The 19,334-nt window shown below is 39.0% G+C and overlaps 1 protein-coding gene across 6 annotated transcripts in view; it reads right to left on the bottom strand.

The window, feature by feature from the left end:
• The window catches only part of MID2 (midline 2), a 96,897-nt gene that overhangs the window by 51,726 nt on the left and 25,837 nt on the right, over positions 1 to 19,334 (bottom strand). For all 6 annotated transcript variants that reach the window (XM_077988269.1, XM_015127967.3, XM_015127965.3 and 3 more), the window contains exon 3: positions 15,488 to 15,583. In XM_077988269.1, the coding sequence (XP_077844395.1) occupies positions 15,488 to 15,583 (96 nt within the window). The remainder of the gene's footprint in view (positions 1 to 15,487; positions 15,584 to 19,334) is intronic.

Below are 19,334 nucleotides of genomic sequence, written 5' to 3'. Positions count from 1 at the left end.
TATTCCAAATACAAAAGAATGATTCAAGATTAGAAAAAAATCAACATATAGGGTTATATTAATATATTCTAAAAGGCTTTTAAACAAAATCAGCAGCCAGTTCAAGTGAAAATTCTAAATAAAACAGCGTTCATATATAATAAATAGCAAACTTCATACTAAATGGTGAAATGCTAAGGCCCTTTCCAGTAACATTATGAAAAAGGCAAGGATGTATGATATCACCATAGTGTTTTAAATGTTTTAGCTGAGGCAAAAGAAAGCCAGAACATGAAATAATTGGTATAAATATTGGTAAAGGAGATATAAGTGCCTCAGATAAACCCGAGACTCTAGTTTTTTTTAAAATATAAGATTGCCAGTATGGTGAGATTATTATTATACACAAGAAAATACATAAAATCAAAAGCTTTCCTCCATATGCTTTTAAAAATGGAAATAGAAAAGTAGCCCATTCACAGCACGGACAAGAGTACAAACTACTTAGGAATCAACAACAACAACAACAAAATGTACTGTACCTATTTGAAGAAAACAACTAAATATTAAAGAGGTGGTCCCAAAAATAAAACCTGAAAAAATGCGAAGATATACCACGATTCTGGAAGGGAAGACATATCATAGGAATGTCTCTCTTTCAAAAACTAACACACAACTGTAATATAGTGATAATCACAATCCAAACTGAGTATATTTTGTAACTATACAAAATTATTTTAAAGTTCATATGGAGACACAAATATGTAAACATATGGAGAAACAAATATCTAAGAATAGTAAGGAAATATCAGATATTATTTAAAAATTAGTATAATGAAAATAGTAAGGTATTGGCATAAGAATGGAAAATTAAATCAATGGAACAGAATAGAGCCTAGAATAGAAGCAAGTACATATGGAAATCCAATATATGGCAATGGTAGCATTTCTACTCAACAGGAAAAGGACTGCTTTTTTTTAAATAAATGGGCTTAGCATAATAGTTATCTATCTGAAAGGAAACACAACTACATGTCGTAAAATACATTTCAAAATCTCATATTCTAAAACAAATTCCAGGTACATTAAAGACTTAAAATATAAAAAATAAAACCACCAAAAATATGAAAAGAAAGTTTAAGGAGGGGGAGACCTTTCACAAGCAAGAAAAACCAGAAGCCATACAGAAAATAAAGACAAAAGACAAACTGGGGGAAAATATCACAACACATGACAGGTAAAAGGTTAATAATATATATTATCTCTATCTAATCTATATCTATGTCCTTTTCCTCACCTAATCAACTTTTCCTGGCCAAATTCATTCATTTTCATGGTTTTAAGTGTGACCTGTATGCTAATCACGGAAGCACAGATTGATTCCCCTTTAAATTTGTGGTGTCCAATTTCAAGCAGGCTTTCAAAGTTTCTTATTAATTCTGTGTTTCTCTTAACAGCTCTCTCTATATCTCCAGAGTAGCAATCTCTACCATCCACAAAGCTTCAACCCTACCACCTCCCTTCTCACTCATAGTAAAATCATAACAAATGATTTTACTTCCTTTGTCACAGAGGAAAAAAAATTATTCCAGGGAATTCTTTTAAATTCTCACAAAACAATAAGGAAACAATCATCTTTCCTTTCTCCTATTACAAAGTGATAGATCTCTCTAGAAAGTTCATCAGTCCTCTCCTAGAGGCTTTGCATTCCATCCTCTTCTACCTTCCTGGGGTCCTCATTTGATTAATCTTCTTCCCTTTCCTTCAGCCAACCTCTCTTCTGGTTCCACTCCTTCCTATTGACATTTCAAGATATTTAAGTCTTTCAAATCATTATTTAAAAGATCATCTATTCACTTCTTCTGAAAATACTTTCTTCTTTCGACTTCTATGACGCAAATTTTCCTAGTTTTCCTTCTGATCATTCCAACTCCTTTGGCTGTCCCTTAAATGTCAGTATTCTGAGAGTTCTAGCACACTGAGTTAGGTGACCTCATCCATTTCTAAGGCTTCAATTACTACCTATGTGCCAGTACCTTGCTTAACTTTTTTAATTTTAAGAGCTTTATTGATATATAATCTGCATGCCACATAATTCACCCATTTTAAGTGGGCAACTCAATAATTTTGGTAAATTTACAGAATTTTGTAACCATTATCACAATCCAACTTTAGAGCAATTCTATCACCTCAAAAAGATCCCCATTTGCCTTAATTATATTTATCTCTATCCTAATTCTCTCTCCTGAAATTTAGACCGATTAACTGCTCACTGGACATTTCATTTGCACAACTACAGGCACTACAAACTCAGTGTTTCCAGAACTGAACTCGTCTCTTTCCTACATCCTGTTCCATTAAATCTGATTCTTCTCTAATGTTCCCTAAATGAATGAAGGGTATCACCAGCTCCTCAGAAACCCAGGGCTTCATTCTTAACTTGTCTTTCTGATTCCCCACATCCACTTAATCATCACATCCCCTATATTTACCTCATAAATATAATTCAAATCTATCCTTTTCTATCATCTTCCCTTATATTTCACTAGATCTGTCCACCAAAATCTCTTCCCTGAATTAATATATCCATCCAACAAGTAGACATTGAGTGCCTACCATGTGCCAAGCATGATGCTACTACAGTCTCCTAATTGGTCCCTCTGTCTCCAATCATTTATTTTCCCAAGGTGTACTTAACCCAGCAGAGGGACAGTATGAACTTAAAAAAAAAAACACATTGCAGGCCGGGCACGGTGGCTCATGCCTGTAATCCCAGCACTTTGGGAGGCCGAGGTGGGCAGATCACGAGGTCAGGAGATCAAGACCATCCTGGCCAACAAGGTGAAACCCCGTCTCTACTAAAAATACAAAAGAAAAAAAAAATTAGCTGGGCGTGGTGGTGCATGCCTGTAATCCCAGCTACTCAGGGGGCTGAGGCAGCAGAATCCCTTGAACCTGGGAGGTGGAGGTTGCAGTGAGCCAAGGTCGCACCACTGAACCCCAGCCTGGAGATAGAAGGAGACTCTGTCTCAAAATAAAACAAAACAAAACAAAAACAAACATTAAAAAAAACCACTACACCCATGCTTAAAATGGCTTCATACTAAATTTCAATTGGCTTCTCTTTGACCTTAGGATAAATGCCAAACTTCTTAGCATGGCTTTTAATGTCCTCTGTAATCAGGTCCCTCCATGCCTCTCTAGTCTCATTTCTACGCTCCCCTTGGATAAATCACTTAGCTATCTGAGTTTCCTCATCTGAAAAATTGGGATAATAATAGTGTCTGTCTCAGAGGTAGCTGAGAAGATTAAATGAGATAATACATGTAAAGCACTTGGCATGACACATGGAGCACATTAAGTGTTAATGAACAATAGATATTAATGATGGTAACAATGTTAGCCTTCTTCGATCACCCTCTCCCCCGAATTACTACATCACTTACAGTTACTGTCACACAGTTTAGTGCTAAATTATTTTATATTGCTTGGCAATGTTTCATATTGTGAGCTCTGTTTTCTCAACTAGACTATAAAGTCCTTGAAGACAGGGATAGAGACTTAATACAACTGCTACTATATTCCTCTGTATCACATAACACTATGCTAACCCCACAGTGGCGCTTAATATTTTTATAAAGGTTCACAGAGGAAAAAATGACAGAGGTTTTATAAAAGTGCTTTTTTTAAAAAAAGACAATAAATAATAAACATCAGACCCTCAGGAACACCATTTGCTTTCAACTTCTGAGCTAATGATGTGTCACTGGGTTAGCATGGGGTTTGGCAGTACTCACTGCAGGTCAGTGTTTCTTTTTTTTTTCAGATGACTTTCTGCCAATACCCTGTTTTTGACAGAAATGGAGTACGAAAGCATGAAGGTGTTTAATTTTACTCTGGCATGCAAACAATATGCAATTTGCATATTCATCTGTGATATCATATTTTTACTTCTTAAATGTAAGTGTTCTCTGTGAGCTACCAATATAATATAAATTCCATTTCATTCTAAAACCAATGGAATCCTCCTGAAATGGTTTGAATTTCTTGGCTGTTGAGTGGGTGGCAACTGGAATCCCAGAATAGCCCCAGGGTGCTAGAAGATTCAAAGCTCTTCAGATGCTAGAACACACCACAAATTTGGCAGGAGTTTCATTGTATGTGCACTATAGAGTAAACTGGCATCTTGTGATTGTTTCTCCTTCCTTTTCACATACCATTGTTATCCTTCCCTGCCTAGGTTGCTCACCCTCTTCTCTAATCCTCCTCATGTCCTGGGCTTTCCCCTGCACCTGAGATTTTTCTAATAAGACATCTTTGGACATTGGTAAACCTGCCGTTCTATGCCAGTGCAAAACTACCCATATATAGATTGGGATGAGGGAGCTCAGGATGGAACTATGTCTTTCTATGCGACTAGCATTGGTGCTATACACTTTTAGCTAGAGTTTTATTGATTTAGAAATTATTCCAAAGCCAATGATTGTTTTGTGCCTTTGATGTTACTAAGGAGAAGCTGGAACAGGCTTGGGATATGCAGAAGAGGAGGAAAACCTTCTCTCAAGGAAAGAGTCAATGTTTCTAATCACAGAAAACAAAAGGCAACATCCTCCAGTTGTGTCCCAGTTTCTCGCCTTACATGGGGAAATCATCAAAGGACTGAAAAGAACCCTTTGGGGTGGGTTGAAACAGAGGTCAAAAAATCCTCATGACCCAGTTTAAACACTAATTCTCTCACTGGGCATATATCCTTTTTTCCACATATATCCTCTGTACACATAAAACCTCCTCCCCAGACACACATAAGAGATGAACAGCCAGGCACAGCCATCTATGAAATAGACGGACAGATGCATAACATGTGCAGAGGCATTATGATGCATGCTCTGGAGAGATTACCATCACAAAGAAAGGCTTGCCCAAACATTTCTCTAGTATCACACCACATCATTCCCACAAAGACACATGCTCACATAATACTGGTTTTCTGTCCTTACCCAGATCATAAGCACAATAATCAGTGACTTGCAAAACATTGCACATGGAGCCATGGGTTGTTAGTTTTGCGCCTGTTTTTTAATACAGCATAATCTCATTAAGAGCATAGACCTCAGTAAAATTGGATGCAAACTCTTAATTTGCCACCTGTGATTTTATACAAATAAGTTACCCCTCTGTGCCTCAGTTACCCCATCTATAAGATGAGAATGAGAATAATACGTACTTCATTGGGTTATTGTGTGGATTAAATGAGCTAATGTATTTAAAGCTCTTAGGAGTAATTAAGAGCTCTTAGGACTGGCTGAGATAGGGTAAACTTGGATTCAAGATTTGATTTAGGTGAGAGGAGAGGTAGTGGGAATAGACGGAGGCATTGGATTCTCTTTCTGTCTTGAGGTAGTAAATAGCTGATTTCCTGGCTGTATGTATACTTCTAAGTAATCATTCCATCAAAAGACACCATTAATGGTAGCAATGCATTCACTCTTTTTTGAGGAAATCTATATATTTGCAGTCATTGTGGTATTATATTTGTTATTTATAGCCTGTTTTGGTATGTGCAAACATTAAGTATACTTTTGAGACTACATCTTTACTGCAAAACTCTTTGTAACTGTTAAGAAAACCTGTGTCTCATGGAGACTACTTTTACCCTGAAACATGGTCACGTACAGCCCTAGAATGACGACCCATCCCAGCAGTCTCAGCAAGAAAATATGGGTCCCAGCGTAAACTCTATGGATGAGGACAGTGTTGATACCTGGAGCTGCCCACACTATTTTCACCCCCATGGCACAAAAATAATCTGGGCAAGTAAATGCCTAATTGTGGGCATTACTGCTTCCTTCTGCCAACTCTAGGCGACTCCCTCTCCTCTGTACCCTATGAAGGGCTGTCCGAATATGGAGAGCAGCTCTGGGCTATCAAAGGTAGGCCAATGGCAGGAGTACATAAGAGGCTTACCACAGATTCAGGAACGCCAGGCTCCCAAATAGACCATATGTTTTTCTAGAGCTAGAGCTATTTTGTGGAGAAAAACAAGGGGTTTTCTGGAGCTGTCTCCTACCTATCTGAGCACAAATGAATCAGTGGCAAGTAAACCAACAACTTATCCACTAGGTTGCACAGTGCAATGGAAAGAACATGGACTTTGGAGTGAGAGAAATGCAGAATTGCATCCCAGCTTACTTATGTGTGACCTTGAGTAAGGCATCTAATATTTCTGGCCTTCAAGTTCCTCACTTGCAAAATGGGAATATTAACCAGCTGTATCACAGGGTTGTCATAAACACTAAGTGAGATTAGAAATGACGTCTCTAGCACAGTGCCCAGAACAAATTATTCAAATAAGATTCTCTTCCTCCCAATCCTTGCTTACCATACCACACAGCTGGACTCCTCTTGACAGGCAGAGACAGTAAGGACATTTCAATGGCTGTCTGCCTATCTGCTGTGGTGATGGTTGTTTTGGTTTCAAGTCTGGGTTTTTAAAAAATTTGTTTGGTTTTGGTTGGGTTGATGGCAGGAGAGATTAGAGTAGAAGTGGAACTAGAAACATTTAAAGGTATAGGATAAGCTTGATAGAACCTTAGCTGAATTATTAGGATTACATTAACTTTCCAAGAGCACATTAGAAATGGGGAATTGGGGTGGATTGTGAAAATAGTGGAGCAAACAAGAGGGGCCAAAATTAAGCAAGTGCTCTGGTCATTTAGTGAGTAACCTGGAATTTGAACACAGAAATGGGAACTAGAGGAGGGATGGGAAATGGGACTGTAAGATAAGCTTCACTGTACCAAAGGAAAAGTGCAAAAGTGGGATGAAAGTGCATTCCTATGTGAACCGTTTCGGCTATGAAGACATGACCACACCTGAAAGCTTACCTGCCATATAGATGTGAGGGAGGAGGGGGAGGAAAACAATATTAATCCTAACTAACTTTATCCTCAAACCCTGTCATGTGTTCATACGCTCCAAGTATTTCAACTGCAACATTTAATGTCTTTAAAAATGTTACTTTACTGACATATATGAAGAATTGTCACAAAGTATTTTTTAAAAAGGATCGAATGCATTAGATGTCTGAAAAATTATAAAGCACTTTCTTTTCTAGTATAAAAATAGGCTATGAACACACACTGGATTGCACAGTTAACTTAGGTTTTTCATCTATATTAAATGTCAATTGTTATATACTTAATAAGATTGAATGTAATATTCTGAATTAGTCATTACAGTAGTATAAACGAATAGACTGACTGGATCACTGCACTTATTTTCCATTTTTCATAGAAATAACTTTCTCCACCTATAATTCCACAGTGGTTTAAAACTAGGTATTTCATTTTCACAAGACACTGGTAGTTCTTCTCAGGAGCTCTTAAGCCTGCTCCCCTTGCTCTTCCATCTCTCACAAAAATATTTACAGAACATTTTTGCTAATAAACATTTTAAATCGCAAATACAAAATTATAGAACTCTCTCTTTTTAAAATTACTAGAGGTGAAAGCATGTGACCCTCCCTAAAACTTTCTTTTGGCTTTGCTTAAAGGCAGTAATCAAGAAGAATTTGGGCAGGATAATGGGTAAATTTACTTAAGTATCAACACAAAGAATCTTTTGGATATTCTTGCAGAAGGTCAGTGAATGTTTCCTTACTAAATAAAATGTGTTTAAATTAGTAACTGCAAACTAGCAGCTTATTGAGCACAATAACCCTTTTCAGTCTATCACATCTGCAGTTACTGGTGGGCTATGTAGAGTCACATGGCTGAGATACCCAATATTTTTGCTGCTGCAATTTCATTACCACTCCCTCTTCCCGAGGAAAGTTCTAGTTGGTATATGTAAAATTTGAAATTGGTTATGAGTATTTGGGAATGATTGTTCTTCCCACTCTCAGAGATAGTGATAAAAAGCTTTGGAAGTCCTGAGGTCAGGGCTAGGAATCTCTGGCAAAATGTGTAGTGCCCAAAATTACTACTACTAGTACTACTGCTACTAGCAACTGTTCCTGCTATTACACCTCCTCTTCCTCTTTCTCTTTCTTTCCCTCCTCCTCGTCCTCCTGCTACTATGACTAGTACTACCACCACCACCGTTTATTGAGCTTTGACTATATATGCCAGGCACAGTAGCAGGTACTTTACATGTATTGCCTTTCCCTTCAATGTATTATTAGTCCAAGTTTTATAGATGGTGAAACTGAGGCTCAGAAAAAGTATGTGTTCAAGGCTGCACAGCTAACATGACTCCTGTCTGTCCAACTCCAAAGCTGTCACAGCACACTGCCTCCCAGGACCTACATACCATTTTTAGGAGAGGCAAGTTGTAGAAACTAAGGCTACAGTGTCCTGGGTTGGAGATGAAGCTGGACACCAAGTCAGGAAGGGAAGGGAAACATATGTGGATGAACGCAGTGGATCTAGTGATTCCTATTGTTAACTCACCAGTAGCAGAATAATATACAAACAGAGCATTTATGAGTCTGACTTTTCTGCCCTTCGAAAGGATAATAACTAACACCTTATTTCTTGCTTCACCTTCGTGATCAAACTTCTTGCAACCTGCATTTCCTCTTTTTTTTTTTTTTTTTTTTTTTTTTTTTTTTTGAGACAGTTTCGCTCCCATTGCCCAGGCTGGAGTGCAACGGCACAATCTCAGCTCACTGCAACGTCCACCTCCTGGGTTCAAGCAATTCTCCTGCCTCAGCCTCCTGAGTAGCTGGGATTACATGTGTCTACCACCACACCTGGCTAACTTTTGTATTTTTGGTAGAGACGGGGTTTCACCATGTTGGCCAAGGCTGGTCTTGAACTCCAGACCCCAGGTGAGCCACCTGCCTTGGCCTCCCAAAGTGCTGGGACTATAGGCATGAGCCACCGAGCCCAGCCCTGCATTTCCTTATAACTTACTTTCTCCCTGACCTCTTTGAATTTATGTTCCATCTTCATATTTTCATAGAACCTTCTCCCTCAAAGATCACTAATGAAATCTTCTATGCCTCTGCTCCAATTGACTAATCAAATCTTCCACATTTTGAAGGTCTCTCCTTCCTCTGAGATTTTGATCCTCTGTTTTTGTTGGTTTTCCTCGTCTCTTGACTGTTCTTTGTTTCTCCTTTGCTCTCCTTCAGAATTCACATCCCTATCCTATACCCCTTGCTCACTATAAGTCATCCTCACAATGGGTCCAGGAACCACCAGTGATGAACAACAGACATCCAAGTGGCGTGTACCTTGGTCTTGCAAAAAAAAAGTGTAATGGAGTGGTCAAGGGCACAGGCTCCAGAGCTAAAGTGCCTGTATTCAAATCCCCACTCTCTTACCTGCCAGTGGCATGAACTTGGCAAAACACTTAAATATTTCTTTATCTCTGTTTATCTGTAAAGTAGGAGTATTAACAGTGTCTATCTCCCAGAGCTGTTGTGAGAATTAAATGAGTTAACACATATTAAGTGCTCAGCTGGAACAGAGGAAATCCTCAGTGTTACTTATTATTGTAGTCTTTAAGATAATAATGTCTAAACCTTTGATTTTTTCCACAAATGAACAATTTACTTTTGATATTTAATTTTCAAAATGCACAGCATTCTTCAGTAATCTCCTCAAAAGCACCACAGACTTTCTATTTATTTGGAAAGTCAGTTTGTTATTGTATTGTGAGTGACAAACAATTGGGTTGGAATCTGTCCCAGGCCCTCTTTTCAATCTATACATTCTCTATGGCTTTAAGTGCTACTTAGATGCTAATGACTTCCAAGTATACCCCTTTCCCAGACCTCTCTCTTGACCTCTAAATCCAGGTAGCCAGCTTTCTACTGTACATTTCCTACCTGCCTTTCTGATCCAGAGAACAATAAACCTTGCAGGCCTAAAAAGAACTTTTATATTTCCTAACCTAGTTAAAGGCCATAGACCCATTTGGTCACCTAAACCGGAACCCTGTGGATCATCATAGTATTTCTTCTCCCTCACTCCTTCACCCATTAACTGATCACCAATTAATACTGATTTACCTCCTAGAAATATTTTGAATTTATCCCTTCTTCCCTAATCCTACTGCCACTGTCTCAAGCTGGGCCTTCACCTCTCCTTGGATCAGTAAAAATCTAACTGGTCTCTTTGTCCTCACTTTTTACCCTGGACCCTTGACCTTTGCTCCATACTCCATACTACAGCCATAGCAGTCCTTCTTCAGTGCAGATTTTATTCAGTTATTCACCTGCTTAAAATCCTTCCATGGCTCCCCAGACTTCTCAGGTTAAAGTCTAAACACCTATACATGGCCTACAAGGCTCTTCATTATCTGGGTCCAAGCTACTTACTTCTCCATACTCACCTCTTGCAATCTCATGTCTTACATTCTGGCCAAGCCAAACTTCTGATGGTTCCCTGAACGTCTCCATGCTGATCACCCTTCTGTATTCTTGCATGTGGTCCCCTTCACTCCCTTATCTCATTTTTATTGGCAAAATTCTACTCTTATTTCAAGATAATTCAATTTTTATTTCCCTTCTGCAGCCTTTCCTAAGTTTCTCAGGCAGGCCTGAGTGTTTCTTCCTCCATGCAAACTTGTCATCATGCATTTACATTCATTACAGTAATTATCACTTCACAGTCTATTTGCCATTTTACCTGTCAGGTTTTTAGCCAATCTGTGTGTTCCTTGAGGGCGGGTGCCATTTCCTACTTATCTGTATATACCCAGTGCCTAAGGCACCGTTTTCCCCATAAAATGTGCTCATTTACACCTCCACTAATACCTCTGCTTTCTGTCTCTCCAGAGGGAGTAATTATTTTTTCTCCTTTAACATCTGGCTAAAATGCATTTTTTCCATTAAATTTTCCAATTATACTAATTTCACTGACTGCTCCTTAAAGAGGGCTCCACCAACAAATATATTTGTGCTCTAATGGTTTAGATTCTATTCTTTCTTCTAGCTCAACCACCTTAAAATATTTAAGGATTATCTGCTGAAATCATTCATAGCAGTGTTTTTTAAATTAATTTATTTTAAAATATTTATATTTTATGCTTGGAGAAGCAGCCAGACATCTATTACATAGACTCCAAGATTCTTGCTCTTCCCAGACCAAATACCCTTCCAAGGAGCAATAGAAGCAGAAAGAAGAGAATATCAAGCCATCTAAAGTTTGAACTCTAAAGAGAAAGACTTCCAAAGTGGATGAAGCTAAGACCTAGTAGCAAGACAGAAAGCTAAAATTCCCCAAACTAAGGGAAACCTCTCCCTCTCTTCCAACCAATCTCCTTTCTTTCTTCTTTCTCCTAATGCTAAAGAGCAGTGCCATCTAACTCTTTAAAAGGATTGAGAAGAGTCAGAAGGAAATCAACCTGCCCATGGAGCTTCTGGGATGGATTAACCCATTGTATCACAGCAGTTCTAGAAAGAAGAAAAAGGTGGCACACAAAATATCCAGGAAAGTGCTTTAATTTACTCAATGTCATACAAGCTAAGAACAAGACTAAATAAGTAAAATTGAAAGGGCTATACTACATTCATTTGTATTTTCTGCACTTCATGCTGCCTCTATAAATACTCTTTCTCACTACATACTGTGTTTTCCCTAACTAGACTGAAAGTTCCTGGGGTCATCAACCACATATATTTATTTTGCAGCCCCCAAATTGCCCACCACACTGAGTACACAGTGTATGCTCAAGAAATGCTGTTGACCAACTGATTACTAAGTATTTAACTATATTTGCCCCTCGCTATGTTTTAGAATGCCTATTATTCACAGAACCATGGAGTATTGGAAGCGAAGAGGAAGTATTCATCTGTTGGTATATATTTTCCCTTGGCTATGCATCATACAGAGGTTTCCTTTGGAAATGTAAACAAAGGATGCCTGATGAGCCAGGACAAAGAACTATATATAGAGATCAAGTGGCTATAGTAGCAAGGTCAAAGCATGCCCTTCCTTAATTAGATTAAAGGGAGTCTTGGAGCTGCCTCTACCTCTTTCCCATGTTCTCCAGCCCCAACAGAAAACATTTCCCAACTACCCATCTACTGAATTCTGAAACCTTCAGCAGCAATTATAACAAGATACATTACCATAGAAGTCAGCTAACAAATCTGTAGTGATCTTAATCTCTGTTTCTGTTATAATAGGAAGACTGCAGCTTTGTTTACTTTCTGAGGAGAATAGAGAACAGGGAGAAAGAACCACTATAGGGAGGCAGTATTTATGGCCCCTTTAGGAAAAGTCAATCTGTGACAAAGACATTTGCAGACAATAAAGAAGGGGAACGGGTTTGACAGGAAAATACCCTATTCCAGTTTTCTCAGAAGCACCTTAGCTGGTATCCTCCGCCCCCACCCAATGTGAAATGCCTGGTATACACTGTGAATATAGTCATTCCCTATAGATGAATCTGGATTACATAAAATGAAAAAATTTCAAATCACCCATCAGTATCTGACTTTCATGACTGAAGTATTCTACTATAATTTCATTTTATACAGTATTTATAAGCATTTATGAAGTCTCAAGTCCCTTCATTAACTAGATTTCTAATCCAGAGGCTTGTCCTGAAGGCTTTTGGAGACACAGGCTCTGTGTTGAATGAGGATAATAAGTAACCTGGATTCACGTATTATTAAGAGGAAGTTGGCCACGCCGGGTGGCTCACGCCTGTAATCCCGGCACTTTGGGAGGCCAAGGCGGGTGCATTGCCTGAGCTCAGGGGTTCGAGACCAGCCCGGGCAACACAGTGAAACCCCGTCTCTACTAAAATACAAAAAATTAGCTGGGCATGTTGGTGTGTGCTTGTAATCCCAGCTACTCGGGAGGCTGAGATGGGAGAATCAATTGAACCTGGGAGGCGGAGGTTGCAGTGAGCCAAGATTGTACCACCGCACTCTAGCCTGGGCGACAGAGCGAGACTCCATCTCAAAAAAAAGGAAGTTAAGGGCACATCCCTAACTTTTCAGAATGGATAATGTCATAGAAGACAGAAATGGCCTTCCATAAGCCATCCTGTAGGGTCCCTGTCATCAAAGACAGAATCCTAAACACAGCAGACTATGAAGTGAAATCCCAAAATACATTCTCATTCTCAACAATATCTCACTATTCTTTCCCCGTTCTCAATTAATGTTTATATTCAATTGTCTGTATTTCTTGCACATGTATATCTACATCAGGGTGGATTCTTGTAGCATGTAAGCCCTCAGAAGGTAGATACTGTGCCTATGCTGGTTTCTTTATACGTGGTACAATGCCAGGCATAAAAAAGGATTAGTAAAAGTCGACCTTTTGTGTATCTAGGGCCGACAGTGGCCTACATGATGGGATTTAGCAAGCATCCATAAAAGAACACTTCTTGAATATCACTGTACAGGCTACTCTTTCCCCTTACTCTATTTGCATGTGGCAGCGCTAGTGTCACCTCATTAAGACTCAGGCAAGAATACTAACTTCAGGAAGGAACTGTTAAAACACTGCTTGTTACCTAAAAATCCAAAGTGGGTCCTTCCCTATTAACACAATGATGGATCGTTTTATGAGACTTGTCACTTAAAAAAAGAGTAGGGCCCTGAACATAAAGGTTTGATTGGCAGGATGGGCTGGGAAAGGTTGGAACAGGCTATGTTTGGGTGAGGCTGGCCAGGTTGATAAGCTCTTCAGAGTGGAAAGATGAGTCCTTAGAGAGGTCCTAAAGTGAATGAGCTATAAAAAATAAACTGCTTACTTTGCTATTTTCACTACAACTTGTTCTGTACTTAATAGTCTTTTTGATGAGAACAAGGAAGGTGATTATAATTTCTAACTACATTTTATTCACTATTAGCTGTTACTCTACATTCAATCATGCAAATTCTAAATCAAGGGATCTCTTATCTTGTCTCCTGCTTACAATACTCCCTTGTCCCTTTGCCAGTGTGGATGTCTTATACTGTAATCTAACAGCATAATGAGAACTTTGACAGAGTGGAACATTAGAGGAATTCTGATCAGCTGAAAGCCACTTTGAAATACTTTATATTTTGTTTCTCCCCTCTTGGAAAGAATAAGCCAGGAGAGAAAAAGAACAGAATAAAGAAAGTAACCATTCACAGCATCATGACCTGTGATATCTAGAAAGAAGTCAAAGGTCATGTCATCATTCAACTCCTCATTTTATAGGTAAGAACACAAACTGAGAAGCTAAATGACTTACATTCATACCATCAGTTCATGGAAGAGCCAAGTCTAAAACACAATTTTCCAAATCACATTCTAGTGTTCTTTCTTTTCATTCCTTATGCTTCTTCCCTAATCCCCGACTTCATTTTACAGTCTCACATCTGAGTTTAACCAGTACTGTATGGACCCTACATACAGCACCACTCTCTTCCACAAATGGAGTGCCCAGGAGGGATTAAATTTCTATGGTATGCTCATCATACAGGTACACTCTACTTGAATAAACTCAATACTTTAAGAGATCCAAATGACTGGGGGTCAGAAGGTTACTCATATAATAAGAGGATTCTTTGCCTTACAAGAAGATTCTCCACAGTCTCTTAAATAGGAATCTATAGACTGGATTAAGAGATGAGATCTTAATAAAATTGAAATAAAATAAACTTGAATTGTTACATTTATCTGTCATACAAGTAAGATTAGAACCAGATTATCAGGCTCTAAATGGAATTAGAAACATTTTTATCCAACCACTGCCCATGAGGAATCCTATAATATTTTACCCAACCCTGTTTACACTTGAAGCCCTACCATCAGCTCTTCAACAAAATCAACACAAAACCAAATGGTATGAGTTTCACGCTCTTGAGAAAGAGAAATAACATCTTTATTTTATTATGTCCATTTAAGAAGAGGTCAGCTCTTCTTCTAAGCTCTGCTCTAAGATTTGATGTAGATGACAATTGATTAAAACCTCACACTTGTACAGCACTTTACAATTTACAACTTTAAGATAGATATGATTTGTTGATGACAAGAATAAGTGGAAAGGTAATGAGTGAGGACCAGGTGGGGTGCATGGTATAGATAGGACCATGGGCAGGGGATGAAGAGGGGGAGAGGCTAGAAAGAGGAGAAGCAGTCCTGATAATATTGTTACAGAAACAATATTGTGCTGAATTAACCTCACTTTACCCCAAGGACCCAGGATTCCCAACTTCCCTGTGATACCCCAGTAATCTCTTTAAGGAGTGATAATGTCCAGTTTGATGATAGATGAAGCACACTTTATGTCTGATTTTCATACTGCCTGCTGTTTGGAAAGGAGAATAGGTTGCCCCTTGAACTATTATCCCCCCACCGTCCATCACCACCATCTGTCTGTTCTTTTTAAACCATAGGTTTTTCACACATTTTTTGGAACAAGCATCCTAAAGGAATGAGACTTTCTAGAACTGTTATTCAGTCCTTCATTCCAAATGACTGGGCTACACTCTGACAAAACTGAAGTCCTCCCAAAGGGTCACCCATTTCAGGTGCTCTGAAAAATCACAAATGTTTCTGTTACATACCTCAACCTGCTGGCAGATCTGTATTAGTTTGGCCATTTGATTTTCTAGTTCGCTGTTGCGCTTAACCAGGTTGGTGAGGTTCATCTCCAGAGTTTGCTGTCATCGCAGAGAGTATGAATCCAGAGGGAAACAGAGAAGAGGGGAAAAAAGAACCATGAGCTTTAGAACCAATGTCATGTGAAAATCGGTTAGTCAGTAGACAAATGTTTCAAAGATTCATTTAGCATCTGCCATGAGCCAAGCACTAATCTAGGTACAAGTTAATAATGCTGCACATTTGCTCATTATTGGGGAAAATATGACATTCATGACTTTGTGGATGTGCGAATTTATTGACATTAAAGAAACCTTATATTTTCGATAATATCTTTAACTTTTCAAAGTATTTCATAGGCAATATCTCATTTTGCCCTCGTAGTAATTCCACAGCATATGAAGAACAGATATTATTATCCCTTTTCCAGATGAGTAGACTAAGAAAACTATTACATGTGTTCCTCAACTTATGATGCAGTTACGTCCCAGAGAGGGCATTTTCAACTTAAGAAATTTTCAACTTATGATAGGCTTATCCATGTGTAACCCTAACGTAAATCAAGAAGCATACTGAACGCATATCACTTTCACACCACTGTCAAACTGAAAAATCATAAGTTGAACTATGGTTAAGTCAGGGACTGTCTGTAATTATTGAATGAATGCCAGACACTATGCCAGGCAATTTCATATATACTACTTAAAAGCCATAACAATCCCACAAAGTAGAAGATGCCAGTATTTTACAAATGGGAGTAGCAAGCTTCAAAGTGGAGTTAAAGTATTTTGCACAGTCATATTACTACCATGTGCAAAACTAGGACTCGAACCCATGTATCCAGCCCTCAGTCACAGTTTTGCCACAGTATTCCCTGATTTTTTGTGTTTTTGCTTATAATATTTTATATTTATCAGTAGGGTCCTTCAGGAAAAAAAAGAGTATTTTGAGTGTGGAATTCATCAAAATCTAGCATTGTATCTCACAGCTTTCCTTCTTTGGCACTGAGGCTTCACCCACAAGAGAGGCAGGGCTTCAAAATGCAAAGCCTGACTGTATCAAGAGAGGACATCAGCCAGGCACGGTGGTTCATGCCTGTAATCCCAGCACTTTGGGAGGCTGAGGTGGGCAGATCGCTTGAGCCCAGGAGTTCAAGACCAGCTTGGGTAACATAACAAAACCCCATCTCAACAAAAAATGCAAAATTTAGCTGGATGTGGTGGCATGCACCTATAGTTCCAGTGACTCAGGAGGCTAAGGTGGGAGGATCACTTGACCCCAGGAGGCGGACGTTGCAGTGAGCCTGGGTCACACCACTGCACTCCAGCCTGGGTGAAAGAGCAAGACCCTATCTCAATAAATACATAATAAATAAATAAATAAATAAATATTTTAAAAAGAGAGGATATCCATTGCTTATCATCGTTTACTGGTACATAGATTCTTTCAGGTACATATTAGGAGTACTTTGCAGATCTGTTGAATATAACGTTGTTACAACAGTAGTCGGAATTCTAGCATGTTTTCAGTTGAGCACGCTACTGTTTCCCATTCCTTATGTGAAAAACAGAGTATCATTTCACTCTAGATTAATCATGAGCTTTTTTATTTCTCCCCAGTCCGAAGTCTTTCAGCCCTGGTAGCTGCTTTTCCTCTAAGACTAACCCCAATATCTACTTCTCTCTCACCCACTATCCCAATACCCCATAAAGTCTGTTCCAAATGTAATACCCCAACTTATTGGCCCTTATTCTGCTAGTATTCCTTCCCTCAGTCATGTTAAGTACTACACTGCTATCTCCATGGTTCCTATGTTTTGTAGTTCAAAGTTCATGCTTTTGAAAAAGTGGATGGGGGGATGTGGGGAAGAGAGGGAACATGAAGGAAAAGAAGGGATTTGTGTACTTGGCCCCTTTCCTGTCTGCTAAGTACCTGTAGCTCCTTAATATCTTTGGCACTGTTCCCATGAATAGATGGATATGGATATATTCACATAGATGCATGTGTTTGCAGGCTGGGTAGTGTGATTTCACATTTTCTCAAACTGGATTATGAGGACCAGCTGAACCCTTGCTTCCCTTCCTGCCAGGTCTCTCTTGGCTTCCTTGGCTTTATTCCCATGGAAGTAATTTTTCACCATTTATTCTATTTTTCTTGTATTGGGGCACAGTGTCTCCCCTGACCTCCTTTAATCCCACTACCATCTCAATCTTTGGTCTTCTTGGCAAAGAAAAGGGAAAGGAAGAAGAAAACAGGAAGCAATCATTGATTTGGACATGATCTCTAAGCTAAATTGATGTCAGAGGAATAAAAGAAGTGGCAGTTCAGAAATTTAATACAAAAATGTATTGAACACCTACTCTATTCAAGGTAAAGTGACTTCACAGATAAAGAGGAAGTAAAATTAAGATGAGCCTTGAAGGACGAACAGAATTTTAATAGACAGAGATGCATGGGAGCAGGATGTTCCAGGCACAAGGAATGTAATGAGCAAAAGTACAAAGAAATAAGGCCATGAGCAGTGGGTGGCTCACACCTGTAATCCCAGCACTTTGGGAGGCCGAGGTGGGTGGATCACCTGAGGTCAGGAGTTTGAGACCAGCCTGGCCAACATGGTGAAACCTCATCTCTACCAAAAATACAAAATTAGCCAGGCACGGCGGCGGACACATGTAATCTCAGCTACTCGTGAGGCTGAGGCAGGAGAATCACTTGAACCCCGGAGGCAGAGGTTGCAGTGAGCCAAGATCATGCCATTGCACTTCAACCTGGGCAAAAAGAGCAAAACTCTGTCTCAAAAAAATAATAAATAAATAAATAAAAAGTATAAGGAAATAAAATATATGGCATATTCAGGGAATAGTAGTTTCATTTGGCTAGAACAGAGGGTAGAAAGAGAGTAGTGGGGGACTTAGCTGGAAATGGAGACCAAAGTCTTGTTATAAAGGTCTTAAGTGCCTAGATTAAGAGTTTGTAGTTTTGTTTGTTTGTTTGTTTTTGTTGTTGTTGTTGTTGTTTGCACTGAGGACTTACCAAAAGCTGTTGAGCAAGGTAATGGCATAATCAGGGCTGCATTTAGGAGATTAATCTAGAAGCAATATGTGGGGCAGACTGAAATAGGGAAGTCCGGGGCAGGAGGGGGAGGAGGGACACTGGTTAGAAGGAGGCTGCAATATTCAAGGCCGCAGGGTAATGCAAGTCTGGGCCAAACTGAGCATAATTGAAAGAAATGTGTTTCAAGAAAGGATTTGTCACTGTCAGATATGCAGAGAATGCAAGAAATATGAGGATTGATAAAAAGCAGCTGGATTTCGTAATTAGAGGTCACAGATGACCTTTTGAAAAGGTGTTTCAGTACGGCTTTGGAAGGAAATGTGAAATCCTGAGGTTAGAGTATGGTGTGGTGACAAATTAGAGACTGCAAGTCTAGACTCTTCTTCAAACGTTTGGCCATAAGGTGAATATAATAACTCTGTAGTGTGATGAAAGGGTCTAGCTTGAGTTAGACAGTGGGAATTGGTAGTGAACCCAGTTGATGATTTTCTCTAGCAGTGGCCCAAATTCCTATCAATGGGAATTCCACGTATCCCAAATGAATATATTGATATATTCAGCAAATATAATGTAGATCGATGAATGCCAAGCAAATGCAATATTAGAAATTTGTGTTTCCAACTGTAATGCATTTCCATTCAAACATGGGATTCTATGAGGATAATGTTTTTAACAAATACCTCAACCTGTTGCAACATTGGTCATGAAACTGATATCTCATAAATAATTCACAGTACAGAGCAGGACTAAAATCCCTGC

This window comes from Macaca mulatta, chromosome X (assembly GCF_049350105.2).
Source record: "Macaca mulatta isolate MMU2019108-1 chromosome X, T2T-MMU8v2.0, whole genome shotgun sequence".
Lineage (NCBI taxonomy): Eukaryota > Metazoa > Chordata > Mammalia > Primates > Cercopithecidae > Macaca > Macaca mulatta.
Note: the sequence above shows the minus strand (reverse complement) of the source record. Positions and strands in the feature narration are given on the sequence as shown.